The 23,516-nt window shown below is 31.8% G+C and overlaps 1 protein-coding gene across 1 annotated transcript in view; it reads right to left on the bottom strand.

Moving 5' to 3' along the window:
- Positions 1-23,516, bottom strand: part of Ptp52F (Protein tyrosine phosphatase 52F) — a 134,258-nt gene that overhangs the window by 14,166 nt on the left and 96,576 nt on the right. The window contains exons 5-15 of the mRNA XM_075309066.1: positions 19,203-19,478; positions 18,330-18,509; positions 18,114-18,269; positions 15,616-15,885; positions 15,111-15,538; positions 14,867-15,023; positions 5,623-5,940; positions 5,207-5,545; positions 4,994-5,151; positions 1,153-1,399; positions 905-1,088 (exon numbers count right to left, since the gene is read on the bottom strand). Coding sequence (XP_075165181.1) covers positions 905-1,088; positions 1,153-1,399; positions 4,994-5,151; positions 5,207-5,545; positions 5,623-5,940; positions 14,867-15,023; positions 15,111-15,538; positions 15,616-15,885; positions 18,114-18,269; positions 18,330-18,509; positions 19,203-19,478 — 2,713 coding nt within the window. The remainder of the gene's footprint in view (positions 1-904; positions 1,089-1,152; positions 1,400-4,993; positions 5,152-5,206; positions 5,546-5,622; positions 5,941-14,866; positions 15,024-15,110; positions 15,539-15,615; positions 15,886-18,113; positions 18,270-18,329; positions 18,510-19,202; positions 19,479-23,516) is intronic.

A 23,516-nucleotide genomic window follows, 5' to 3' on the forward strand; every position in this document is an offset into this window, starting at 1 on the left:
TAAATTTGGGGATTTTTGTGGGGATTTTTTCGAGAAATCAGTTTAATAATTTTTAACAAAATAGTATTTCTATAGGAAATTTTGCCAAAATTCTATTTCTATAGACAATTTTGTCAAAATTTTAATTCCATACAAAGTTTTGTCAAAATTTTATTTCTATAGAAAATTTTGCCAAAAGTTTATTTCTATATAGAAAATGTTTATAAAAATTTTATTTTTATAGAAAATTTTGTCAAAATTTTATTTGTATAGAAGTTTTTATCAAAATTTTATTTTTGTAGAAAATTTTGGTAAAAATTTTATTTTTATAGAAGATTTTATAAAATTTTTTTTTTATAGAAAATTTTGTCAAAATTTTATTTTTATAGACAATTTTGACAAAATTTCATTTTGATAGAAAATTTTGTGAAAATTGTATTTTTATAGAAGATTTTATGAAAAAATTTATTTTTATAGAAAATTTTGTCAAACTTTTAGTTTTATAAAAAAATTATCAAAATTTTAGTTTTATGGAAAATTTTATTAAAATTTTATTTCCATGGAAAATTTCGTGGAAATTTTATTTCTATAAAAAGTTTTATTAAAATTTTATTACTATAGAAAATTTTGCCAAAAATTTTGTTTCTATATAGAAAATTTTGTCAAAATATTATTTTTATAAAAGATATAATCAAAATTTTATTCCTATAGAAAATATTGTTAAAATTGTATTTCTATTAAAATTTTTGTCAAAATTTTTTTTCTATATATATTTTTTTGTTTTTTTTTTTTTTTTTTGGGGATTTTTGTGAGGAATTTAACTTATAATTGGGGATTTTTGGGGACGAAAACACCATAATTTGGGGACAAGAGCCAAAAAAAATACTGACAACACTGATTACGGACACTGAAATTAGATTCCTACCATTTAATGCGCTTGGTAATCCAAAGATAAACGAAACCAGCCACAAATGCCAGTAATAAACAACTGGAGACTCCAGCTAAAATGATTGTCAACTCTATCAAAGCTTCTGTTCGAAAATCTAATAAGGCTGCATCATTATAACCCGATTTGGTGAATAATCGTATAACCAAATCATACTCAGTATCTGAAAGAAAATAAGTCGGTTAATTTTTTTTTAATTAAGTTAAAAATTCATGTAGTAGACTTGCCTGGCTTAAGAGGCCCATTGCAAATTCTTGTAGTTCCAGCACAATCGTCTGTACCAATGACAAATTCTATTTCGTTTGTAGATCTGCTGTTTGAATCTGTTGGCTTCCAACGCACCGGTGTCGTCTGGTATTGCTCAATGCAATCGGAATTCCTGTTTCCATAAACTTCACCCCAAGACTTTACGTTTGGCCAATTCATTGCAGTGTCCATAGCACCAAACTTTAGTTCTGGTTCTTGATTGCAGTTCTACAAAATGAGATGATAAATTCAAAGGAATTGGACACAAAAAATATCACCAAAATTTTCCCAATTAAAATTTTAATTGAATTTTAAAAAATATTCAATTAAAAATTTAACTGGTTCAACAAATTTTTAGGTTTATACAAATTTGAATCACAAAAATGATTTTTTAATCGGAACAATTAAGTTTTTAATTGAAGTTGGTGATTGATACTATCATCTCTGTGATTGAAGACATTTCAATTAAAAATTAATTGGATCAATTAATTTGGTGATTGAAGATAAAAAATATTATTTGTGTGTAATTATTTAATTGTTGGAAAAACTATTATAAAGTATAGCACTGCCGTTCACAATCAAACACTCATAGACGAATTACTTAGAAGTTTGAATTCTTTCAATGGCATACCAATTTTCCGCTAGGATATTAATAACTTTGAAATGTGTCCAAAGTTGTGTACTAAACAATTAGGATATATAATCTTATATGTCAATATTTTTCAGTGTAAGAGCAAATATGGTGGAAATTTGGTTAAATGGGAAAAATGAGCAATTCAGATCAATTTATATATATTTGTATATCTATATCTAATTTTATCTAATGCTTTAGGAAACATAGGGTCTTTTCGGAAACGCAGTGTTGCGCTGCAACTGCTGCGCACCACATTCATAATTGCAACATATGTTCTAAAAGCGTCATATGTTCTAAAATGCAGTAGAGGTGGATTCCAAAAGCACCAAATTAAATTAAAGTGCACGTTTGGACATGGAGGGAGAATTTGCGTCAGGGAGAAAAAATCTGTATTATGTAGCAAAGTTGAAGAAAAATTAATGAACAGAAACCTGATTTCAAGCTCAAGAAGGAGCAGAGAAATAGAAAATTCATAAATTCGCAAACAACATATAAAAGAATAAAAAAGTGAAACAAGGAAACCAAAAGAAAAGCGATATTGATTGACGGCTTCAAAGTATTTTGGAATTCTTCGTATCGCCCTGCAAACTTGTGGCAATAATAAATTTCGCTTTTTATACCCTCCACCATAGGATGGGGGTATATTAACTTTGTCATTCCGTTTGTAACACATCGAAATATTGCTCTAAGACCCCATAAAGTATATATATTCTGGGTCGTGGTGAAATTCTGAGTCGATCTAAGCATGTCCGTCCGTCCGTCCGTCTGTCCGGCTGTCCGTCCGTCTGTGGAAATCACGCTAACTTCCGGACGAAACAACCTATCGACTTGAAACTTGGCACAAGTAGTTGTTATTGATGTAGGTCGGATGGTATTGAAAATGGGCCATATCGGACCACGTTTACGTATAGCCCCCATATAAACCGATCCCCAAATTTGGCTTGGGGAGCCTCCCGGAGCAGCAAAATTCATCCGATCCTGTTGAAATTTGGTACGTGGTCTTAGTATACGGTCTCTAACAACCATGCAAAAATTGGTCCATATCGGTCCATAATTATATATAGCCCCCATATAAACCGATCCCCAGATTTGACCTCCGGAGCCTCTTGGAGGGGCAAAATTCATCCGATCCGATTGAAATTTGGTACCTAATGTTAGTATACGGTCTCTAACAACCATGCAAAAATTGGTCCATATCGGTCCATAATTATATATAGCCCCCATATAAACCGATCCCCAGATTTGACCTCCGGAGCCTCTTGGAGGGGCAAAATTCATCCGATCCGATTGAAATTTGGTACCTAATGTTAGTATATGGTCTCTAACAACCATGCAAAAATTGGTCCATATCGGTCCATAATTATATATAGCCCCCATATAAACCGATCCCCAGATTTGACCTCCGGAGACTTTTGGAGGGGCAAAATTCATCCGATCCGGTTGAAATTTGGTACCTGATGTTAGTATACGGCCTCTAACAACCATGCAAAAATTGGTCCATATCGGTCCATAATTATATGTAGCTCCCATATAAACCGATCCCCAGATTTGACCACCGGAGCCTCTTGGAGGAGCAAAATTCATCCGATCCGGTTGAAATTTAGTACGTGGTCTTAGTATACGGTTTTTAACAACCATGCAAAAAGTGGTCCATATCGGTCCATAATTATATATAGCCCCCATATAAACCGATCCCCAGATTTGACCTCCGGAGCCTCTTGGAGGGGCAAAATTCATCCGATCCGGTTGAAATTTGGTACCTGATGTTAGTTTACGGCCTCTAATAACCATGCAAAAATTGGTCCATATCGGTCCATAATTATATATAGCCCCCATATAAACCGATCCCCAGATTTGACCTCCGGAGCCTCTTGGAAGAGCAAAATTCATCCGATACGGTTGAAATTTGGTACATTTTGTCAATATATGGCCTCTAACAGCCATGTAAAAATTGGTCCATATCGGTCTTTAGTTATATATAGCCGATGACTTATTACACAAAAATTGGTCCATATCGCCAAAAATAATCTACCAAAACTTTATTTCCATAGAAAATTTTGTCAAATTTTATTACTATAGAAAGTTTTGTCAACATTTCATTTCTATAGAAAGTTTTGTCAACAGTTTATTTCTATACAAATGTTTGTCAAAATTTTATTTCCATAGAAAATTTTGTCAAAATTTTATTTCTATAGAAAATTTTTGTAATCTACCAAAACTTTATTTCCATAGAAAATTTTGTCAAATTTTATTACTATAGAAAGTTTTGTTAAAATTTCATTTCTATAGAAAGTTTTGTCAAAAGTTTATTTCTATAGAAATGTTTGTCAAAAGTTTATTTCTATAGAAAATTTTGTAAAAAATTTATTTCTGTAGAAAATTTTGTCAACATTTTATTTCTATACAAAATTTTGTCAAAATTTTATTTCTATACAAAATTTTGTCAACATTTTATTTCTATAGAAATTTTTGTCAAAATTGTATTGCTATAGAAAATTTTGTCAACATTTTTCTTCCATAGAAAATTTTGTCAACATTTTATTTCTATAGAAAATTTTGTCAAGTTTTTATTTCTATAGAAAATTTTGTCAAATTTTTATTTCTATAGAAAATTTTGTCAAAATTTTATTTCTATAGAAAATTTTGTCAAGGTTTCATTTCTATAGAAAATTTTGTCAAATTAGATTATATACGTATTTAATCGGCCTTTTTTTGTTTAATATATACCCCGTATGGGCTAACTTACAATTTAGAAGACAGTGTTAAAAAGTTTTACGATACCTTGCCATTGGCAAGTGTTATCGCAACCCAAGTAATTCGATTGTGGATGACAGCCTTTAGTAGAAGTTCCTACGCAATCCATGGTGGAGGGTACATAAGATTCGGCCTGGCCGAACTTACGGCCGTATATACTTGTTATACTTCAGATGTCTTTTTTCTGTAAATAACATAGCTTTGACTCATTTGAAGAGTCATTTAATTTATAAATAAAATTTATTATTTTTGCGTTCTAAATTGCAAACAAAATATGCAACAAAAAAGCAGATGCAAAATATGATCGGCAAAAGCTGCGCAACAAAATCAAAGTTGCAAGCAGTTGCAGCGCAACCCTGCGATTCCGAAAAGCCCCATACATGCATAGCCTTCACGAGCAAAACTTATAGAATAAAAATTAGAAAAATATTTACCTTTTGTGATAATAACAAAGCCACATAGAGTATGGTACCATAATCGGAAGAAAGTATTTCAGCAGGAAACCTTACAACGGCTATTTTCGATGGATTGCTATTCTGGTGAGCTTCCACACGTGCTCGTTCCAATGTTTCATTATCCATACTTCGTGGAACTAAATGCTTCATATTTAAGATTAATGTGTCCAAGGAAATTATTTTGTTACTCACTTCCGGCAGGGGATTCAAATGAGACGGATGCATGGTCACTGTAAGCATCCACACTATTAATTTTCACCGATACATTTACTGAGTAATTGTATTCAGGTTTCAGTTCCGCTTCATTGTATGTTATAAGACCTTTCTCATTAAAATGTGGTTCGACTGTGCGCTGAAAGATGTGATCATCGAACCCAGGACGGATGCCATTGAAATGGACAAGAAAATGAGTAATATCTCCATTTGATTTACATGGTGATTTCCAGTTAAGTAACACATTCGCTTTGTATTCCAACTCTGTCTCAGAAGGCCCTTCAGGTTTAGATCTCAACTCTGTCACGGGATCGGAAACTTTGTACACAAAAAATGAGGAAAACATTTACAAAAGGATCTAGACTAGTTACTACATCTATTTTTGTTTTTCTTACTCCATGGCTTAGTGGTAATCATGGTGGGGGAGGTACATTCACTGATTCCAAATTCATTTTTAGCTGCCACTTGAATACTGTATTTAGTATAAGGTTGTAATTCATTGAATGACATCTCCAGCAAGGATATTTCTTGAGATTTCAAATCGGGACTGGAAACACTACAATCTTCTGGTATGAAGTATGCTGCTTCAACGCGTTGGAAATATGTAATGTACAAATTAATATTGCCATTTGGGTATTTTGGTGAATTCCAAACAATGTGTAAAGAATGGTTTGTCCGTGAACTAACCATAACATTTTCCGGCTTGTCAGGAACTAATCAAAAAGAAACATTGTGAGATAATGTAAAGTTCGGGAAGATTAAGGGCATAAACAAAATATTTATAATTTTTATTAGTTTATTTAAAATCAATTTGCTATGATGATGAAGATACATATGTAAGGCCAGGAGAAGTATGTCATATGGGATAGTCAGGAATTTTAAACGTTCGTCGATATATTAAAAGTACAATTCCAGGGGTTGTAATTGTTGTTGCAATTTCATTTCATTACATTTTTCTGAATTACTTAAAACTCTATATATCTAAAAAACGACGCAATATATTTGCAAAATTTCTTTTGTTATATTTTATGAATAAACTGGGGGAAAATGGGTTACATTGCTAAACAAAAGATTCTAAAATATTCTTGGAATAAAACATAAAATAATGAATTTTGCAAAGTTATTGACTCCCTAACCCATTCTGCTTCAAGCTTATATGTTCGCAGAATTTGTTCGCCTAAAATGTTGTTTGTACTCTATTATGTTGGAAAATATTTGTAGTAGATCGTCCAATAAAGGGAAATGATGATGACGTGGAAATCCGAAACATATGTCTTCCCAACCATTTTGGACTAGAATTTTCTAAAATGTTCCTAAAATATCATAAAATGTTTGGGACACATTTGTATGTTAATATGTATATTTGGAACACCTACACACTCAAAAAAAAATCGCTTCTGTAACATATACTCCCAAACACATTTTGCTTCAAGCATATACATTTTTGGGTATTGCCCAAACATTTATATATTTGATTTCTTCCAATATATAATATGTTTGAAAGCATATTGGTCTAAACAATATAATATGTTTGGGTAGTCTAAGTTAAAACATTATGTATTTTTCTATCCAAATTCAATAATGTTGTCTTCCAAAAAACTATATGTTATTATGTGAACTTATAATATGTTTGGAAACATTTTGAACCCAAAAATATTATATGCTTAGAAGAATTTTCTCCCAAAGAAGATTGTGCTCAATTTTTTTCTGCCTAATTGTATATTCCCTCACATTTTTCTCACTTCCATGAGTTTTTTTAGTTCTTAGCACCTTTTTCTGTAATACAAACATTGTAGAAGAAATTATTAAATTTTATAATTTTTTTAAATTTTACCTTTTGTCGGACGGGGATTCGAACAGCGGACAACACAGTTTGTAAGCCAGCACACTAACCACTGGGCTACGTAGCTGTTATGGTCATCAAGAGATAATTATCGTTATAAGTCATATTTATATAGCATAGCTTGCGGCGCCCACGAGCCGATGCAAACATAACATTGTTAAACATACATTTGTTGGCGACGTGGAGCAGTGGTTGGTACGTCCGCCCTGCCAAGGGTCCTGGGTTCGATCCCTGCTTCGACCGACACCATTTTTTTATTTTTTTTTTTACATATATTTTTTTACGTATATTCCAAATACGTTCGGAATATCCCAAAAAGGTGTTCAACATTACATACTACTATATTAAATTTTTACTACGAAACTGTAAAGTGTGTCTTATAAAAGACTTAAATTCAGAAAAGAACAGTGCTTGATATAAACGAAATGGACTGATTTCAAATCAAATATTATTTTTTATTGCAAAAATAAAAATTGTGTAACAAATAAAGGTTGTATACAAACAAGTTTAAAATTTTCGAAGAAACTCAAAAAACTCTTACAAAGGAAGAATGTGAAGTCGAGTAATATGTAAATATTTTTCCATCGAATCCTAAAGTTAACGATAACCATTCAAAAACACATTATATTTAAATTCGAAACAATAATTTTACAACCAACACATAAATTTATTCAGGTGTGAACAATTTTTTGCTTTCTTTAATAATTTATTCTAAAGAAAATAAACTTATTCAATTGTTGCTTTGGATCATTCCCCACCAAGTTATAATAAAATTTGGCTAAAAAAGTTATAATGTTATTCTGGTTTTACCGATGCGGGTTTTGCCGTTAAAATGAGAAATAATTTTAGTGGCAAAACTCAAACTCAATGTCCGCTTTTATTTTCGAAAGTATCCGTCAACTCCTCTTGGACTACTTATTAATAAAGAGGAACTAAACTTTGTTTTTATAGAACTTACTGTTTAATTTTTCACTGTTTCCCAATGTTTTCATTTTACTGTAACAACTCTAAAAAGAGTACACTGAAAAAAATATTGTCGTGTGGCCAAAGATTTCATGTCCTTAAAATAAGAATACAAATTTTGCTTAGCTTAGACGACGCATTTCTATAATATAAAGTTTTTTCCATGTTCAAAAGTCGATAAACTTTTCAATGAATTCGTGTTGTTCTTACAATTAAGTGATTTGACTTGAAAATAGGTATCATAACATGAAAGAAAAAATTTTGAACTAAGGTCAACTTGACTTTAATAATTCAGAAAAAAATCTTTAAAACAAATTAAATTGTCTTTAATTTTAAAGACGTTTTTACTTGAAACATAGCACAATTTCTACTGTCTTGTTTTTAACGGACTTTTTATAGCATATGAAAAAAGCTGAAAAAGCGAAAAAATAAAATTTGCTTCATAGATACACAAAACCCACATTTAAAAAAGAAGTGTGGCTTAAAAGTATCCTTACTTGAATTCTCGGCTTCATTGGCTCGGAATCAATACCAAAATTTTTAAAATTGAGACACAATCTTTGGAACCGGACATGCTATTTTTCAGTGTATAGTGCCCTTTCGTTAGTTTTTATGAAGATCCCTTTAATTACCTTTGTTTGAATATTTTGACTTACTCGTCCTACACTCAAAAAAAAGTGAACTCTCTATTTCTCTAAAGCCAATTTAACTTTATTTTAGTTCATAGAAATATTATGTTTGGAGAAATTTTTCTTTACTCTAATACTTTTTTGTATACGTTAGTTAAATTAACTAAACCCGAGGAAAAAAATATACTCAAATGAAGCATAAAGATTAACTAAATTCGTGTCTTCCACAAAACAGTTCAGAATTCCTTTAAATTTGTAAATTTTACCAAAAATGCGTCCATCGTGAACTTAGTATGTCACTAAAGACTTTCTTGCAATTTTGAACCAGGGATCCGGAGCGGAGCGGAGCGTGGAGCGGAGCGAAGCAAGCCCTTTTTTTGCCGGAGCGGGAGCGGCATTTCTAAAATCCGGAGCGGAGCGGGAGCGGAGCGGTTTCCAAATGAAAAACCGCTCCGCTCCGAATAAAATATTACTTGAATGAAATGTGTAACTTTGAAATTACACTGTGTAGGTAATTTCAAATTTAGCTAGTACTTAGCGTAGTGTGAGTAAACGTTTAAAATGTCCCTCCAAACATTCTGAGAGTCTTAGTATGATTGATCATTGGAATGACTATTTTAAGACTCCAACTGATGTTCAATTATGGATTAATTATAATCATGAGTAATTTTTTACTCTTTAGTTATTCAAAAATGTGACGTTCTCACTTTTATAACTCATTTTGTAGAATATTTTCTTAATCACTCAAGATTGTGTGATGAAACTCATTAAAAAGTAAATTCTTAATCATTTTTGTTTCAATATGCTGATTTCCATATGGGCGAAGCCTAAAAGAATTATTAAAAAGTCATACTTATGATTGATAAATCATCGTTTGTTGTTTCCTTTGGTTTGGCAATTTGTATGTCTGAGAAATAGAATACATATTTTTTCAGTTGAATAAAATATGCTAACACAATAAGACTATATAATTTATGATGCATTTTACGGACATGAAACAAAACAATAATTACCATATTTCTTCAATTTTTTTTCTTATTTTATTTGTAATAATACAAAATATTAGATAATATAAACATTAAAAAAAAAGAAAAACAGAATACTCATATTTGACTCCCAAATGTATATAGGGAAGGAGTGCTAAATCAATCACAAAAATGATTATTTAAAGAGTCACTGAGGCAAATCGTTTTGAAAGTGTGCCCTCTTTCTTTATGCAGAATACTCATATTTGACTCCAAAATTATATCATATATGATTGATTTAATCAGTTGGAAGAATCATTTTTGAGTCAAATGTGATTGCAAATGTTTGAAGGGGTACGATATGTATTTTTGTACGTACGTACATGGGGAAAACACAACGTGTTTTTTTAGTAATTGTTTTCAAAAACGGCAAATGTCAAAATATATCTCTAGTATGTGTTGTAAAAGTAACAACAGTACTTTCGATCAATTTCATCCCGTATTACTACAAAGATGTTTGTAATGAACGTCAAATAAATGCAATTAAACGATCTTATTTATATTTAATTTTTTAGTTTTCTACACTGAAAAAAATATTGTCGCGAAGTCAAAGATTCCATGTCCTTAGAATAAGAATGCAAATTTTGCTTAACATGGAAGACGCATTTCTCTAAAATAAAGTTTTTTTTTTCTTGTCCAAAAGGCAATAAACTTTTGAATGAAGTTGTAATGTCCTTATAATTAAGTGATTTTACTTAAAAATGTGTATCATAACATGAAAGATAAAATTTTTGAGGTAAGGTCAACGTGACTTTAATAATTAAGAAAAATTCTTTAAAATTAATAAAATTGTCTTTAAATTTGTTTCCTTTTTGCATCTTGCCTACAAAGCAAAAAATCGTTAAAAAATAAGACATGTTTTTCAACACTTTATTTTAAAGACGCTTTTTACTTGAAACATAGCATAATTTCTACTGGAAGTCGAGTCTTAATATGGAAAAAAATAACTCGTTAACTCGTTTTTAAAGGATTTTGATAACAACTGACGAAAAAAATCTAAAAAAGTGACAAATTAACATTTGCTTCCTAGAAGCAATTACATAACCCCCCAATTTAAAAGAGAATTACGTCTTTAAAGTAAAGGGTGATTTGTTAAGAGCTTGATAACTTTTTTTTTTAAAAAAAACGCATAAAATTTGCAAAATCTCATCGGTTCTTTATTTGAAACGTTAGATTGGTCCATGACATTTACTTTTTGAAGAAAATTTCATTTAAATGTTGACCGCGGCTGCGTCTTAGGTGGTCCATTCGGAAAGTCCAATTTTGGGCAACTTTTTCGAGCATTTCGGCCGGAATAGCCCGAATTTCTTCGGAAATGTTGTCTTCCAAAGCTGGAATAGTTGCTGGCTTATTTCTGTAGACTTTAGACTTGACGTAGCCCCACAAAAAATAGTCTAAAGGCGTCAAATCGCATGATCTTGGTGGCCAACTTACCGGTCCATTTCTTGAGATGAATTGTTCTCCGAAGTTTTCCCTCAAAATGGCCATAGAATCGCGAGCTGTGTGGCATGTAGCGCCATCTTGTTGAAACCACATGTCAACCAAGTTCAGTTCTTCCATTTTTGGCAACAAAAAGTTTGTTAGCATCGAACGATAGCGATCGCCATTCACCGTAACGTTGCGTCCAACAGCATCTTTGAAAAAATACGGTCCAATGATTCCACCAGCGTACAAACCACACCAAACAGTGCATTTTTCGGGATGCATGGGCAGTTCTTGAACGGCTTCTGGTTGCTCTTCACTCCAAATGCGGCAATTTTGCTTATTTACGTAGCCATTCAACCAGAAATGAGCCTCATCGCTGAACAAAATTTGTCGATAAAAAAGCGGATTTTCTGCCAACTTTTCTAGGGCCCATTCACTGAAAATTCGACGTTGTGGCTCGTTAGTAAGTCTATTCATGATGAAATGTCAAAGCATACTGAGCATCTTTCTCTTTGACACCATGTCTGAAATCCCACGTGATCTGTCAAATACTAATGCATGAAAATCCTAACCTCAAAAGAATCACCCTTTATCTTTACTTGTATTCTCCGCTTCTTTGGCTCGGAATTAATACCCAAACTGTTAAAGTAAAGACAAAATCTTTGGAACCGGGCATGCTTTTTTTCAGTGTAAGGACATTCATATTTGCTTTACTATTGTACTATATCCTAGCATTCTCTTATTTCTGATATTAGTTCTCGAAAATTTAATTAAAATTATGGATAGTTTCAATTTTGGTTGAAAAATGTGCGCATATACATTTATTATACAATAAAGGGGAAAAAAGCGAAATTAGGTAACACTAGATCTGGGTAAGAATATTCGTAGGTATACCACGGACTGATGTCGATGGAGGTTGTTGCAAACATAAACATACACACACACATTACAAATATAATAAAACCTCTTCTCTACGTCTGTTGCAAAACAAAAAAAAACTTTCGGAGAGTAGTTACTTCTACTCTGTGTATAGACTTTCAATTCCAATCAGCGTTGCCGTTTTGGTCCGATCGGACCAAAATTGGTCCAAAAGATTTCTAATTTTTAAATTTGGTCCGATGGTCAGACCAAACAGAATTTGGTCCATTTTGGTCCATTTTGGTCCATTTTGGTCCATTTTCATAAATTTGGTTTCTATCACATATTAAATAGTAGATGGTGCACCGCAAAGAATATTGTCGGGAGGCCAAATATTTCACATGCTTAAAATACGAATACGAATTTTGCTTAGAATAGAAGACGTATTTCTCTGAAAAAAAGTTTTTCCTTGTCTAAAAGTCTCTAAACTTTTCAATGAAGTCTGTTTGTCCTTATAGCTAAGTGATTCGACATAAAAATGTGTATCCTAACATGAATGCAAATTTCGTTTTAATGAAGTCAAAATGGATTTAATATTTCTGAAAAAATCTTCAAAATTAATAAAATATTTCAACACATTGTTTTAAAGTCATTATGCCCTAAACCACATAGTGGTTAGGGTATAATAAGTTTGATCTGCCAAAAAATGTGCCTACAAGAAATATTGATTTTAGACCCCATAAAATATATACCGATCGACTCAGAATCACCTCCTGAGTCGATCTAGCGCTTGGTGTTCGTCCGTCCATCCGTCCGTCTGTCCATGTATTTGTTGTTCACAGGATTTCGGTCGCAATTATTAACCGATTTTGATGAAATTTGGTACAGGGAGTTTTTTTTGGGCACAAGGACGAACGTTATTGAATTTGGAAGAAATCGGATCAAATTTAGATATAGCTCCCATATATATGTATTGCCCGATTTCGACAAATGGGGTCACGTTGCACTTTTTTACTAACCGATCGTCGTCAAATTTAGCACAAAATAATCTTCTGTATCACCCTTTAAGTCTGAAAATTTCATCGAAATCGGTTCAGATTTAGATATAGGTCCCATATATATGTATCGCCCGATTTTGTCAAATTAGGTCATAAAACCCTTATTTATCAACTGATCTTACTCAAAGTTAACGAAATGTAATCTTCTATAGCACTAACTATGTGTGCAAAAAATCATCGAAATCGGTTCAAATTTAGCTATAGCTCCCATATATGTACCGCCCGATTTTTCTAAATAAAATAAAACTCAATTGAACAAATAATACAATGTTTGTACTATAATTTTCTCGAAGAGGAGCGGAGCGATTTTTTTTTCTCGGAGCGGTTTTTTTTTTTCTCCGGAGCGGGAGCGGAGCGGAGCGAAAAAAATGGACCGCTCCGGATCCCTGTTTTGAACTCCAAGTTTTTTCTTCAAACTACAAAATTTTCTTTAACAAGTGAAAAAACATAGTTATGTCTAGTAAATTTTCTTGTATTTGTCGAAAAATATTTACTTATTTTTATGACATCGGCGTGATGCCAACGTTTGTAAAAATGTTTAGTTAAAATTTTCTACAAATATTCAAAATTTTCTAAAATTAACCGAAAGTTTTCTTCCTGGTGGGTTCACTGTGTTTTCAGTGTACGTTCCGATTTGTTTTGACGAAACAAAAAAAAAGTGCTCGTAATGCGAAAATGATAAAAAAAATCCTGCTTTTTTTTTAAATGTCTTTTCTCTTGGTTCCGAATGAATTTTCTCTCCGAATAATCATTTTAATCTTTTTACTTAAACATATACAATTTTTGGCGGTCTTATATCACAACATATATATGTTTACTCCAAATTTGTAAATTTATACTTGTTTATATTCACACATGGTATTTTTCCAATCTTTAATGGAATTTTCTTTGTGTATATATATTTTTAAGGCGCCAATTGGTTACTTTCATTATTTTACTTCCAGCATACACTTTATGTCTCTCTTTCTAAACATATATATGTTTATAGTCTATTTCTAAATTAGTATATGTTTGCATCCAAGCATATTATATCTACAAACATTTTATGTCCCAAACATAATATGTTCTAACATATTAACATATATGTCCCAAACATATTATGCTAGTTTATGAACATTATATGCTTGCACTTAAAAATATGTTGTTTAAAAATTTGAGTTCCAAACATATAATTTTTACACCCAAACATATGAAAAACAGTCCTTTTCGGCCGTGTATGTTTCATAAATATCATATGTGTGGATGTAAACATATACTAATTTAGAATTTTCAAGTTAGCATATTTATGTTGCGATATCTTATTAAGAGAGGAAGAAAGAGTATAGATAAAGAAATAGAGACGGAAACCGAAAAAGTTGGTAAAGATGTCAACATTAGATGTTGATGTGAGATGCCTTGTATATTGTTGCGGAAAACTGTGCTTGCATGAGTGTATTCGTTTTGGCTATGCGCTTGACTTGTTAATGATATGCTTACGTCCAAATATTATTTCATTTGAACTTTAAAATGTGTATTCGAAGAGAGTATGTGTTTTTGTATTGAGAGCAGCATTTGTAGTGTGCGTGTTTTTTTTATCTACATCGGCATTATATTTTTCTCCATGTGGCGTCAAAACAAAACAAGATGCCTGTGAAGTAACTCATAATTTTCTGACAACGAAAATAAAAACAAGAGAATACAGAAATTAAATTTTGGGGTGTCGGTTTATATGGGAGCTATATATAATTATGGGCTGATATGGAAACATTTTTGTAATTTGCTCTTCTAAGAGGCGGTGGTCCGATATGACCCATTTACAATACCTATTCTTAGTTTCAATTCACATAATAAATACTTACAATAAGCCTCAGTCCTCTTCACAAATGTTTTATTTGGTGACCATCCGCCGATGTTGTATAAAGCAGCACTGCAGAAATATTCAGTGTAAGGCGATAAAGGTCCAATGTCAGTGTTGAAGAGGATCACTAACTGACCTTTGACATATTTCTCAGCTTTCTGAAAGAGCAAAGCGTAAAATATATTTACCCGAACAAATTAAATGAATTTTCAATAAAATGCAAACGAATATCCTGTTAATCCTACCTTGATTGGAGCATCACTGCGAGCTTCGCATACAATCCTCGCAAAAATTGTTTCACATTTATTATTCTTATCCGATTCTCTGGCACTAATGGCAAAACGATCTGGATATGTGCCTAATACATCAACATCGGGAGCTTCCGACGCCTTGGATTGAGTTTCACTTTCAATATGCAAAAAATTGCCATCATTCATGGATGCCGTAGTGGGTATTATTTGTATGGTGTATGTGACACAGGCTTTAAGTCCTTCGATTCTTATACTGGTATTGGTGGTCTTTTGATCAAAAGCCGTCACCACATTATCTTCATCATCCCAACCGGACAAGCGGTAACCTGTCACACACAAATCGGCAAATGTAGGTGGATCCCAGGATATATCAAGGGCAAACGGTTCAGCTTTAACTTTTTGATTACTGACGGCAGAAGGTTCTTTTCAAAAGATAAACATTTATGAAAATGCCAATTTGTATATTAATTTTTACAAGGCAATCTAAAATCATACATACTTCCCTCTTTCATATTGAAAGTATTACTGAAGGCATCCCCTCTAGAACCATTAAGTGACTGAGGAACAATAGTGTAATTATATACTCCACATGGTTGCAGGCTATCAAAGGTTGCATCAGTTCCAGAAATGTTATACGATGAATTATCTGGTCCCTTAATTTCCACATAATAGTAGTTGACACATTTTGGATTCAATGAAGGTGCATTCCACACAAGATTTACCGTTGTACTTTCCGTATCAGTTGAATTTATAGTAATTGCTCCTGGAACTAAAGAGTACACAAATTGAAAATATAAAAAAATCTGTGCTTTCACTTCAATTCCAAAGCGAAATATAAATAGATGTGTTGCAGCACGCTTGTATGAATTATCCATTTTTTATACCCACCACCATAGAATGGTGATGGGGGTATAATAAGTTTGTTAGTCCGTGTGTAACACATCGAAATATCGACTTCCGACTACATAAAGTATATATATTCTTGATCAGGGAGAAATTCTAAGACGATATAAGCATGTCCGTCTTTCCGTCTGTCTGTCTGTTGTAATCACGCTACAGCCTTCAATAATTGCGCTATCGTCCTGAAATTTGGCACAGATTCGTTTTTTGGTTGCAGGCAGGTCAAGTTTGAAGATGAGCTATATAGGTCCAAGGTTTGATATAGTCCCCATATAAACCGATATCTCGATTTGGGGCCTTGGGCTTATAAAAAACGTAGTTTTTGTCCAATTGGCCTGAAATTGAAAATCTAGAGGTACTTGAGGGCCATAAAGAGGTGTGCCGAATGGTGCCCATCGGACCATGTTTTTTTTGCTTCTTGGGTGTCTAGAAACTGTATTTTCTATCCGATTTACCTGAAATTGAAAATCTAAAGGTATTTTAGGACCATAAAGAGGTGTGTCGAAAATGGTCCGTATCGGTCCATGTTTTGGTATAGCCCCCATATAGACCGATCTCCCGATTTTGCTTCTTGGGCTCATAAATTCAGAATCTAAGCTGGTCTTCATAGGTAGAATCTTTAATTTTCTTCGGGAATCGTACTGGTTGAACTGATTTGCTTGGGAGAAGATTTGTCATCAAACCCCCTAAAATGCTATATATTCAAATTCAAAGTAAACTATTATATTTGATTCATGGTGGTGGGTATTTAAGATTCGGCCCGGCCGAACTTACTGCTGTATATACTTGTTTCTAATATTTTAGTTTTTTTATTGCAATTCAATAGTATTTCAAAAATTATGCGATTTATACTATTTCAATCATCTACCAAATGAAATCTTTTAATTACCATTGTATGAAGTGAAAAGTTGTTGAGCTATATGAGAGGTACCCAAAAAAAAAAAATAATTCTTTCCTCCCAAACGAAATTTTAGACAACCAAATATCTAATTATACAATTATTTTTCGAGCTTTATGGACAGATATAGATTAAGGAACATGGTTAATAGAGCCATTGAAAAGAAAACGCCAGATACAAATCTATACACGCCTGGACTGTACATGTTTCGGTTCGGGCGAATGAACCTTTCCACAGCCTTTAGTATAGATCTGGCTATACTCAATTTTGGGCCCTTTATGTTAACTCCTTATGGAGAAAACATTTGGGAAATTTCCTCTTACAAATTGAATCATCTTTTCTCCCACTGTACATCATCTTTTCATATAACTTACAAGTCCCTTAATCTTTATTTTTATTTCGTTTTGTTACATAGTAATGCAACAACACGAAATTTATTTTTAGAAAGCTAATTTGTTAGAATTCACCTAAGTGGCGAACAGCCGAACAATGCTTATTGTTTCTACAGTCAACTAGGTTAGTCAACTAACCTAACCTAACCTACAGTCAACTACAACAACATGTGACAACTTACAGAAACTGGTTTCCAGGATACAACATCAATTCTAACGCGTACAGTAGTCGTGTTTTTCCTAGTTAGAATTGTTGTTGTATCCTGGAAACCAGTTTCTGTAAGTTGTCACGAAATTGGTAAAAATATTTAAACCTTAATTGAAACAAAAAAGTTAAAATTATATATATATATATATATATATATATATATATATATATATATATATATATATATATATATATATATATATATATATATATATATATATATATATATATATATATATATATATATATATATATATATATATATATATATATATATATATATATATATATATATATATATATATATATATATATATATATATATATATATATATATATATATATATATATATATATATATATATATATATATATATGTATAAAAACAAACAAAAAATATATATAAAAAATTACAGTAACGACAAAAAATTCGAGATGCTGTCATTAAAAAGTTAAACAAACATGCCTGATTATAAAATGCAATGAATGCCAATATGGAGAATATTTGCTTTACTAGCTTTGAAGGCATTTATAGTAACTTTATCATTTGGATGAAAGAAACCAAATCTTAAAAAAGCACCCCCCAATGATATACTCACCTTTTTCAGGTGATACAAAAGTTTGATTTGTTTTCGCTATATCCACATTGTTTATATACAACTCAATGTCATATGGTTCGCAACCTTGAAGATCACTGATGATATAGTCCTTAGCCGTCGGTTCCGTTAAATTAGTGAACCACACGCATTGGGAAACTGAAAAATAGACAAAAATTATGAATGAAAGGGCATAAAATATGACGACTGTTGTCTTACTACGTCCTTCAACTGGTTCAAGTGGATCGTCAGAGATATCTGCATCATCCAAATTACAGTCCAGAAGTGTCCATTTAAGGTAATAGAAATTAACGCATGTCGTTGGAGATTCCAACTCCCAAGAAACTTTCGTCTGTGCATTTGTATGCTCGGAAATATTAAGTTTCGCATTCCCCGGTTCTGAGTAAGTAAAAATCAGTTGCTATTTATTATCAAAATTTTAGAAAGAAATTTTATATAAAGCTTTAGATATACACAAAATACACCTGGCGTAGCGAGTATGAGCATAGATGATCCGATGTGTCAGGTCCAAAGTTTAATTTTTTGACATTTAGTTTTGATATGAGATTCAAATAGTTAAATAGCTTTTGTGTCGTTCGTAAAGAGCAAATCCAATCAAAATTTAATTTAATGTTTTCGCGGGTTTGGTTGCAATTTTTTAACCATCTATGTGATTATAACCTACGATTCAACTCAATGTATATCCCAATATGAGCAACTATTGGGATATATTCTCTCGCTAGTACTCTTTCTTTGATAACTATTACAACATGTTAAGAACAATCAAGCTTTAGATTAAAACTTAAGCCCATGATTCATTCCTTGGGGCTCGATTAGATTACACAGTCTCACACAAGTTTACATACGATTAAAGAATTTGTATTTTATTGAAATAATAAAATATTATAAACTATGCATATACATGCTTTAATTTTTGTAAAATAATTTGAAAACATAGTATTTGTTAATTTTTAACAATATTTTTTTAGTGTGGTTTATAAAAAACAACAAGAAAGATGTTTGGTTAGTAGGTTAAAAACTCAGGGGTATGTAAACTTGTGTAAGACTGTGTACTTGTAAATAAGAAATTACCCTTGTACTCAGTTCGAGCTGCCTGTGTGCTGTTGGAAATTAAATTATTGCTGACATTGTACGTCTTCAATTGGATGGTGTATTCTTGACACGGATGTAATCCCTCCATTTCAAGGAAATTATTTTCATTTGTTACTGTCCATCTCAGTGTCTGGGAGTTGTCAGCAGATTTTGCCTCTATTTGAAAATTCAAAACACAAGATCGATGTTCAGTTTCCCACGTCATATTAATCGATTCAGTGAAGTTTTCAATGTCTGTTATTATGGTGGAAGGCTCTGAAACGAATAAAGAAAATAGGTGATTAGAATATATTTCCATAGGGCGTATTGAAATATTTGGTCCGCAAATTACTTCCACGGAACATAAAGTTCTTTTCTGATAACACGAGGGTTGCCTTTCATATTTCTGGATTGGGCAACCCTAATGTTGCAATCTGCCAACTGACAGCTCTATCGGAAAGCTCAAAATTTTTGAGGTTATACGTACTCAGAACGTTTTGCCACACAAGTGCTATTTGTGCTGGTTTCAGCAACATAAAATATTTCGGAATATTTCGAACACCAATAAAGCGTTTCTCGATAATTTATATTTGTTCTCTAATCCCGAAATATAAATGGCAGCCCTCGTGTTTACATTTACCTTTGTCGCACAGCAAAATAATTATTTGGTTTAGTTTAACTTTATTATTTTTTTTTCGAAATTTTCCACATTCCAATGCAATTTTACTTATTCGAAGTATATATCAAAAATTTAATTAACTAAATGTGGGTATAAAATTCAATGACGGTACAAATAATATCAATATAAACTAAAGCTGAAGAAAAAGAAATGGTACGATTGTCAGAAATCGTAAGAATGAACTACTACGAATACGATTACCTCCTAGAGCAAAATGTTTTTATTGGAAGGCACAGGCGTAGAAATGTCTCCGGGGAGGGGACTGAGCGTCGCCAAATAAGTAGTGATAATGTTTTTTGGATCCGGAAGTGGTGCCCAATTGGCGCAGAATTGATGAATTTAACATGGGCTTGTCCTAAACTGGATGTCATAATTTCAACAGCCGCTGCACTGAATTTGCTTCACTTTTTATGGTGTGATCCGCATTCAGTGTTTTGAATGTGAATTAAAAAATTTTGTGATATTTTGATAAATAAATAATTTTTAGTTATTTTTATGATGATGTTTGCCCTGATTTTTATAGAATGCATTTACCATTTTTTTGCAGTAAAACTCGAATAATTTGTACCATTTTTTTAATTCTTACTATATATTTAATCAATTAAAAAAAAAAAACAAAATATTACCCATAAAAATATGATAAAAGAGTTATAAAAATTGAATTAACAAAAATTCCTGTATAGTTTAAATAATGACCTTCTTTGTGAGGACATTTTTGGAAGTGATTTTTAAGTTGTGCCTTTAGAACAATTTCCAATATTTGTTCCTGGGAATATATGATAAAGTGTGTAACTACTTTCAGTTGCTTTATTATAAATTAATTGTGTGGTTATGCTGAAGTATGATTTTTTTGTTCTGTTTTATTAAATATAACATTAATTGAACTCGTAACTTCACTCTATAAATTTTTAGCTAGGGGGACTATAACCCCCCTAGCTATATGTTGCAGAGGCGATTTTTTTAGGGTTGTGCACGGCTAAAACGGAGAAGGTGTAATTTCGTAAATGGTAGTAAAAAAGATTGTCCCATTATTATATTGTCCTTGTTTTTACAACACTTTGTGGAAATCTCAAAAATTGGAAAACAATTAAGTTTAATTTTCGAACGACGTAGTTCATTTACTTTTTTCTGAGTATTAATAAAACAGATGCAAACAAATTCAAAATTATTCGAAAATTCAGGTTTTATGTAGTGATAAATTTTCGTTGTCAGTACTAAAAGTTATTTCAAACGTTTATTTCCAAATTAGTACGAACATATTTCATAAAAAATAATGTAAGGGTATGGTCATACTAGGCAAATATTTTACCAAAATGAGTGTGAAACTTATTTCCAGGACCATTTTCGTAATATCTGGATAACGTTATTGGAAAGTTCACCAATGTGGTATCACAATGGACTGAATAGTCTAAGTGAGCCTGATACATGGGGCTGCCACCTAATCTGACCTGACCTAACGTTATTGGAATATACTCCCATCGCGATGTTATATATCGAATATGAGCTAAAAATATTGGCTGGTGTGACTGGGGCAACGAATTAATTTTTGATTTCTATCAAATAAGTATTTGCACAATGTAACCGGACCGTAGGAAATAATTTCATAGAAAGTACAAATAGTATTTGTTAAAAGTATGAAAGTTGTTCATATCCAGCAAAAGTGAATTTAGCACAAAAAATATTTTCACACCAAACATATGTTATTATTGGTATGTGTAACACTTTGTGTCAGCTACTCTATAATTCATAGACACGAGATTAAATGACAAAAATGGGAGAGTAGCCACAGTTGGCAAAATTCTACCAAAAAATGGTACACCAGTAAAAATACTGTTTGGTAGATTGGTAGAATTCTTTATGTTTTGGTAGATTTTGCAAAGAGGAGAAATAAACTTTTGACAAAATTTTCTATAGAAATAATTTTTTACAAAATTTTCTATAGAAATAAACTTTCGGCAAAATCTTCTAATATATAAAAATAAGTCGTGTTTTCCTTCCCGACACAATAACTCCAGAACGCACGAACCGATTTCCACGGTTTTGCATTCGTTGGAAAGGTCTCGGGCTCCTTGAGGTTTATAGCAAAGAAAATTCAAGAAAAGTTTCAACGGAAGGGCGCGAAAATATTTTTTTATATACAGCGCACATTACAAAAATTTATAATTTGAATTCATCACCGTTGCTTTTGTTATAAAATAATTTTATTCTTTCACATGAAAAATATTCGGAGAACGTAGAGAGTAATCATGTGGTGAAAATGGGGTACCTCATTTTTTGATATCTGATGGGGGAGGGGGAATCCCCCTTGCCCGACTGTTTCAAAATTGGGCCATAGTTCTCCGATTTGGGTGAAATTTTCAAGGAAGATTAGGTGTGATGTCTAGACCCGCTACTTTTTTTAGTTTTGTTTAAAGTACAGTAAAAAAAACAACAATTCTGATTTACTTGAGATTTACAGAGAACACGCCGCACAGACAGGTATTTTACCAATCTGGGCGCCCAAAATTCGATTTTTCAAAAATCGATGTTTTTAATAATTACCGATTGTATGGTAAAGAGAATAGAATGCTTAACTAAATTCCGTTATTTTTTCATTCCTTTTTGCTTACATTCGTTTTCTACACGCTTTCAACGTTTATAGTTGCAGTGTTGCCTGGTTAGTAAGCCCGCTTTATAAATTGATATACATATTGTATTATTACATCCATAGAAAAAATAATTTCCTCAGGGATGAAATTTTGAACAAACGAAAATTTCTTTTTTTTTTAAGTATTTTCTTAAATAGCAAATTTTATTTTTTATTTACTTCAAACGAAAAAAAAAAATTAGCATCAAAAGAAAACTTAGTTTTTCTAAAATTTCGTTTCCCAGGAAAGAAGTCTTCTTTCAGGATATATATTTGTGTTAAATTTAATTTTAAAAGTGTATCACTACAGGATTTTTTTCACGTAATTTTGGGACCACTTTTTGTACTTTTATACTCTGAAATTTTTTGGGGGTTTTTGAAAAAAGCTTAGACCAATTTAGGGGTTTTTTTCTTAAGATTTGGGTGGAAGAATCAAAAATCACCTGGCAACACTGTCTAGTTGCTAATTGTGCATTTACTATTTTGTTGCGTTCAAGTAAAGTAAACGTTTAAGCAGGCTGTGCGAAGGCTGTATTCTTTCAACTGATATAAATATAAAATATAAATAAAATGGAAAATTGTAAAGCAGGTAAATATTATTTAATCCAATTAGCTAAATAAAATTAGAACTAGTAAAGCAGCATTGAAAAATATGGTATTTTAGTAAATTTCAATGGGTACCAAAAGCGAACTCTGGTCAAAAAGTTATGCCCCACCACACGGACGAAAAAGACTGTTTTTCATATGTTTGGGTATAAACATTATATGTTTGGAACTCAAATTTTTAAACATAATATTTTTGAGTGCAAACATATAATGTTCATAAACTAGCATAATATGTTTGGGACATATATGTTAATATGTTAGAACATATTATGTTTGGGACATAAAATGTTTGTAAATATAATATGCTTGGATTCAAACATATATTAATTTAGAAATAGCCCATAAACATATATGTGTTTGCAAAGAGAGACAAAGTGTATGCTGGAAGTAAAATAATGAAAGT

This window comes from Haematobia irritans, chromosome 5, assembly GCF_050003625.1.
Source record: "Haematobia irritans isolate KBUSLIRL chromosome 5, ASM5000362v1, whole genome shotgun sequence".
NCBI classification, from domain to species: Eukaryota; Metazoa; Arthropoda; class Insecta; order Diptera; family Muscidae; genus Haematobia; species Haematobia irritans.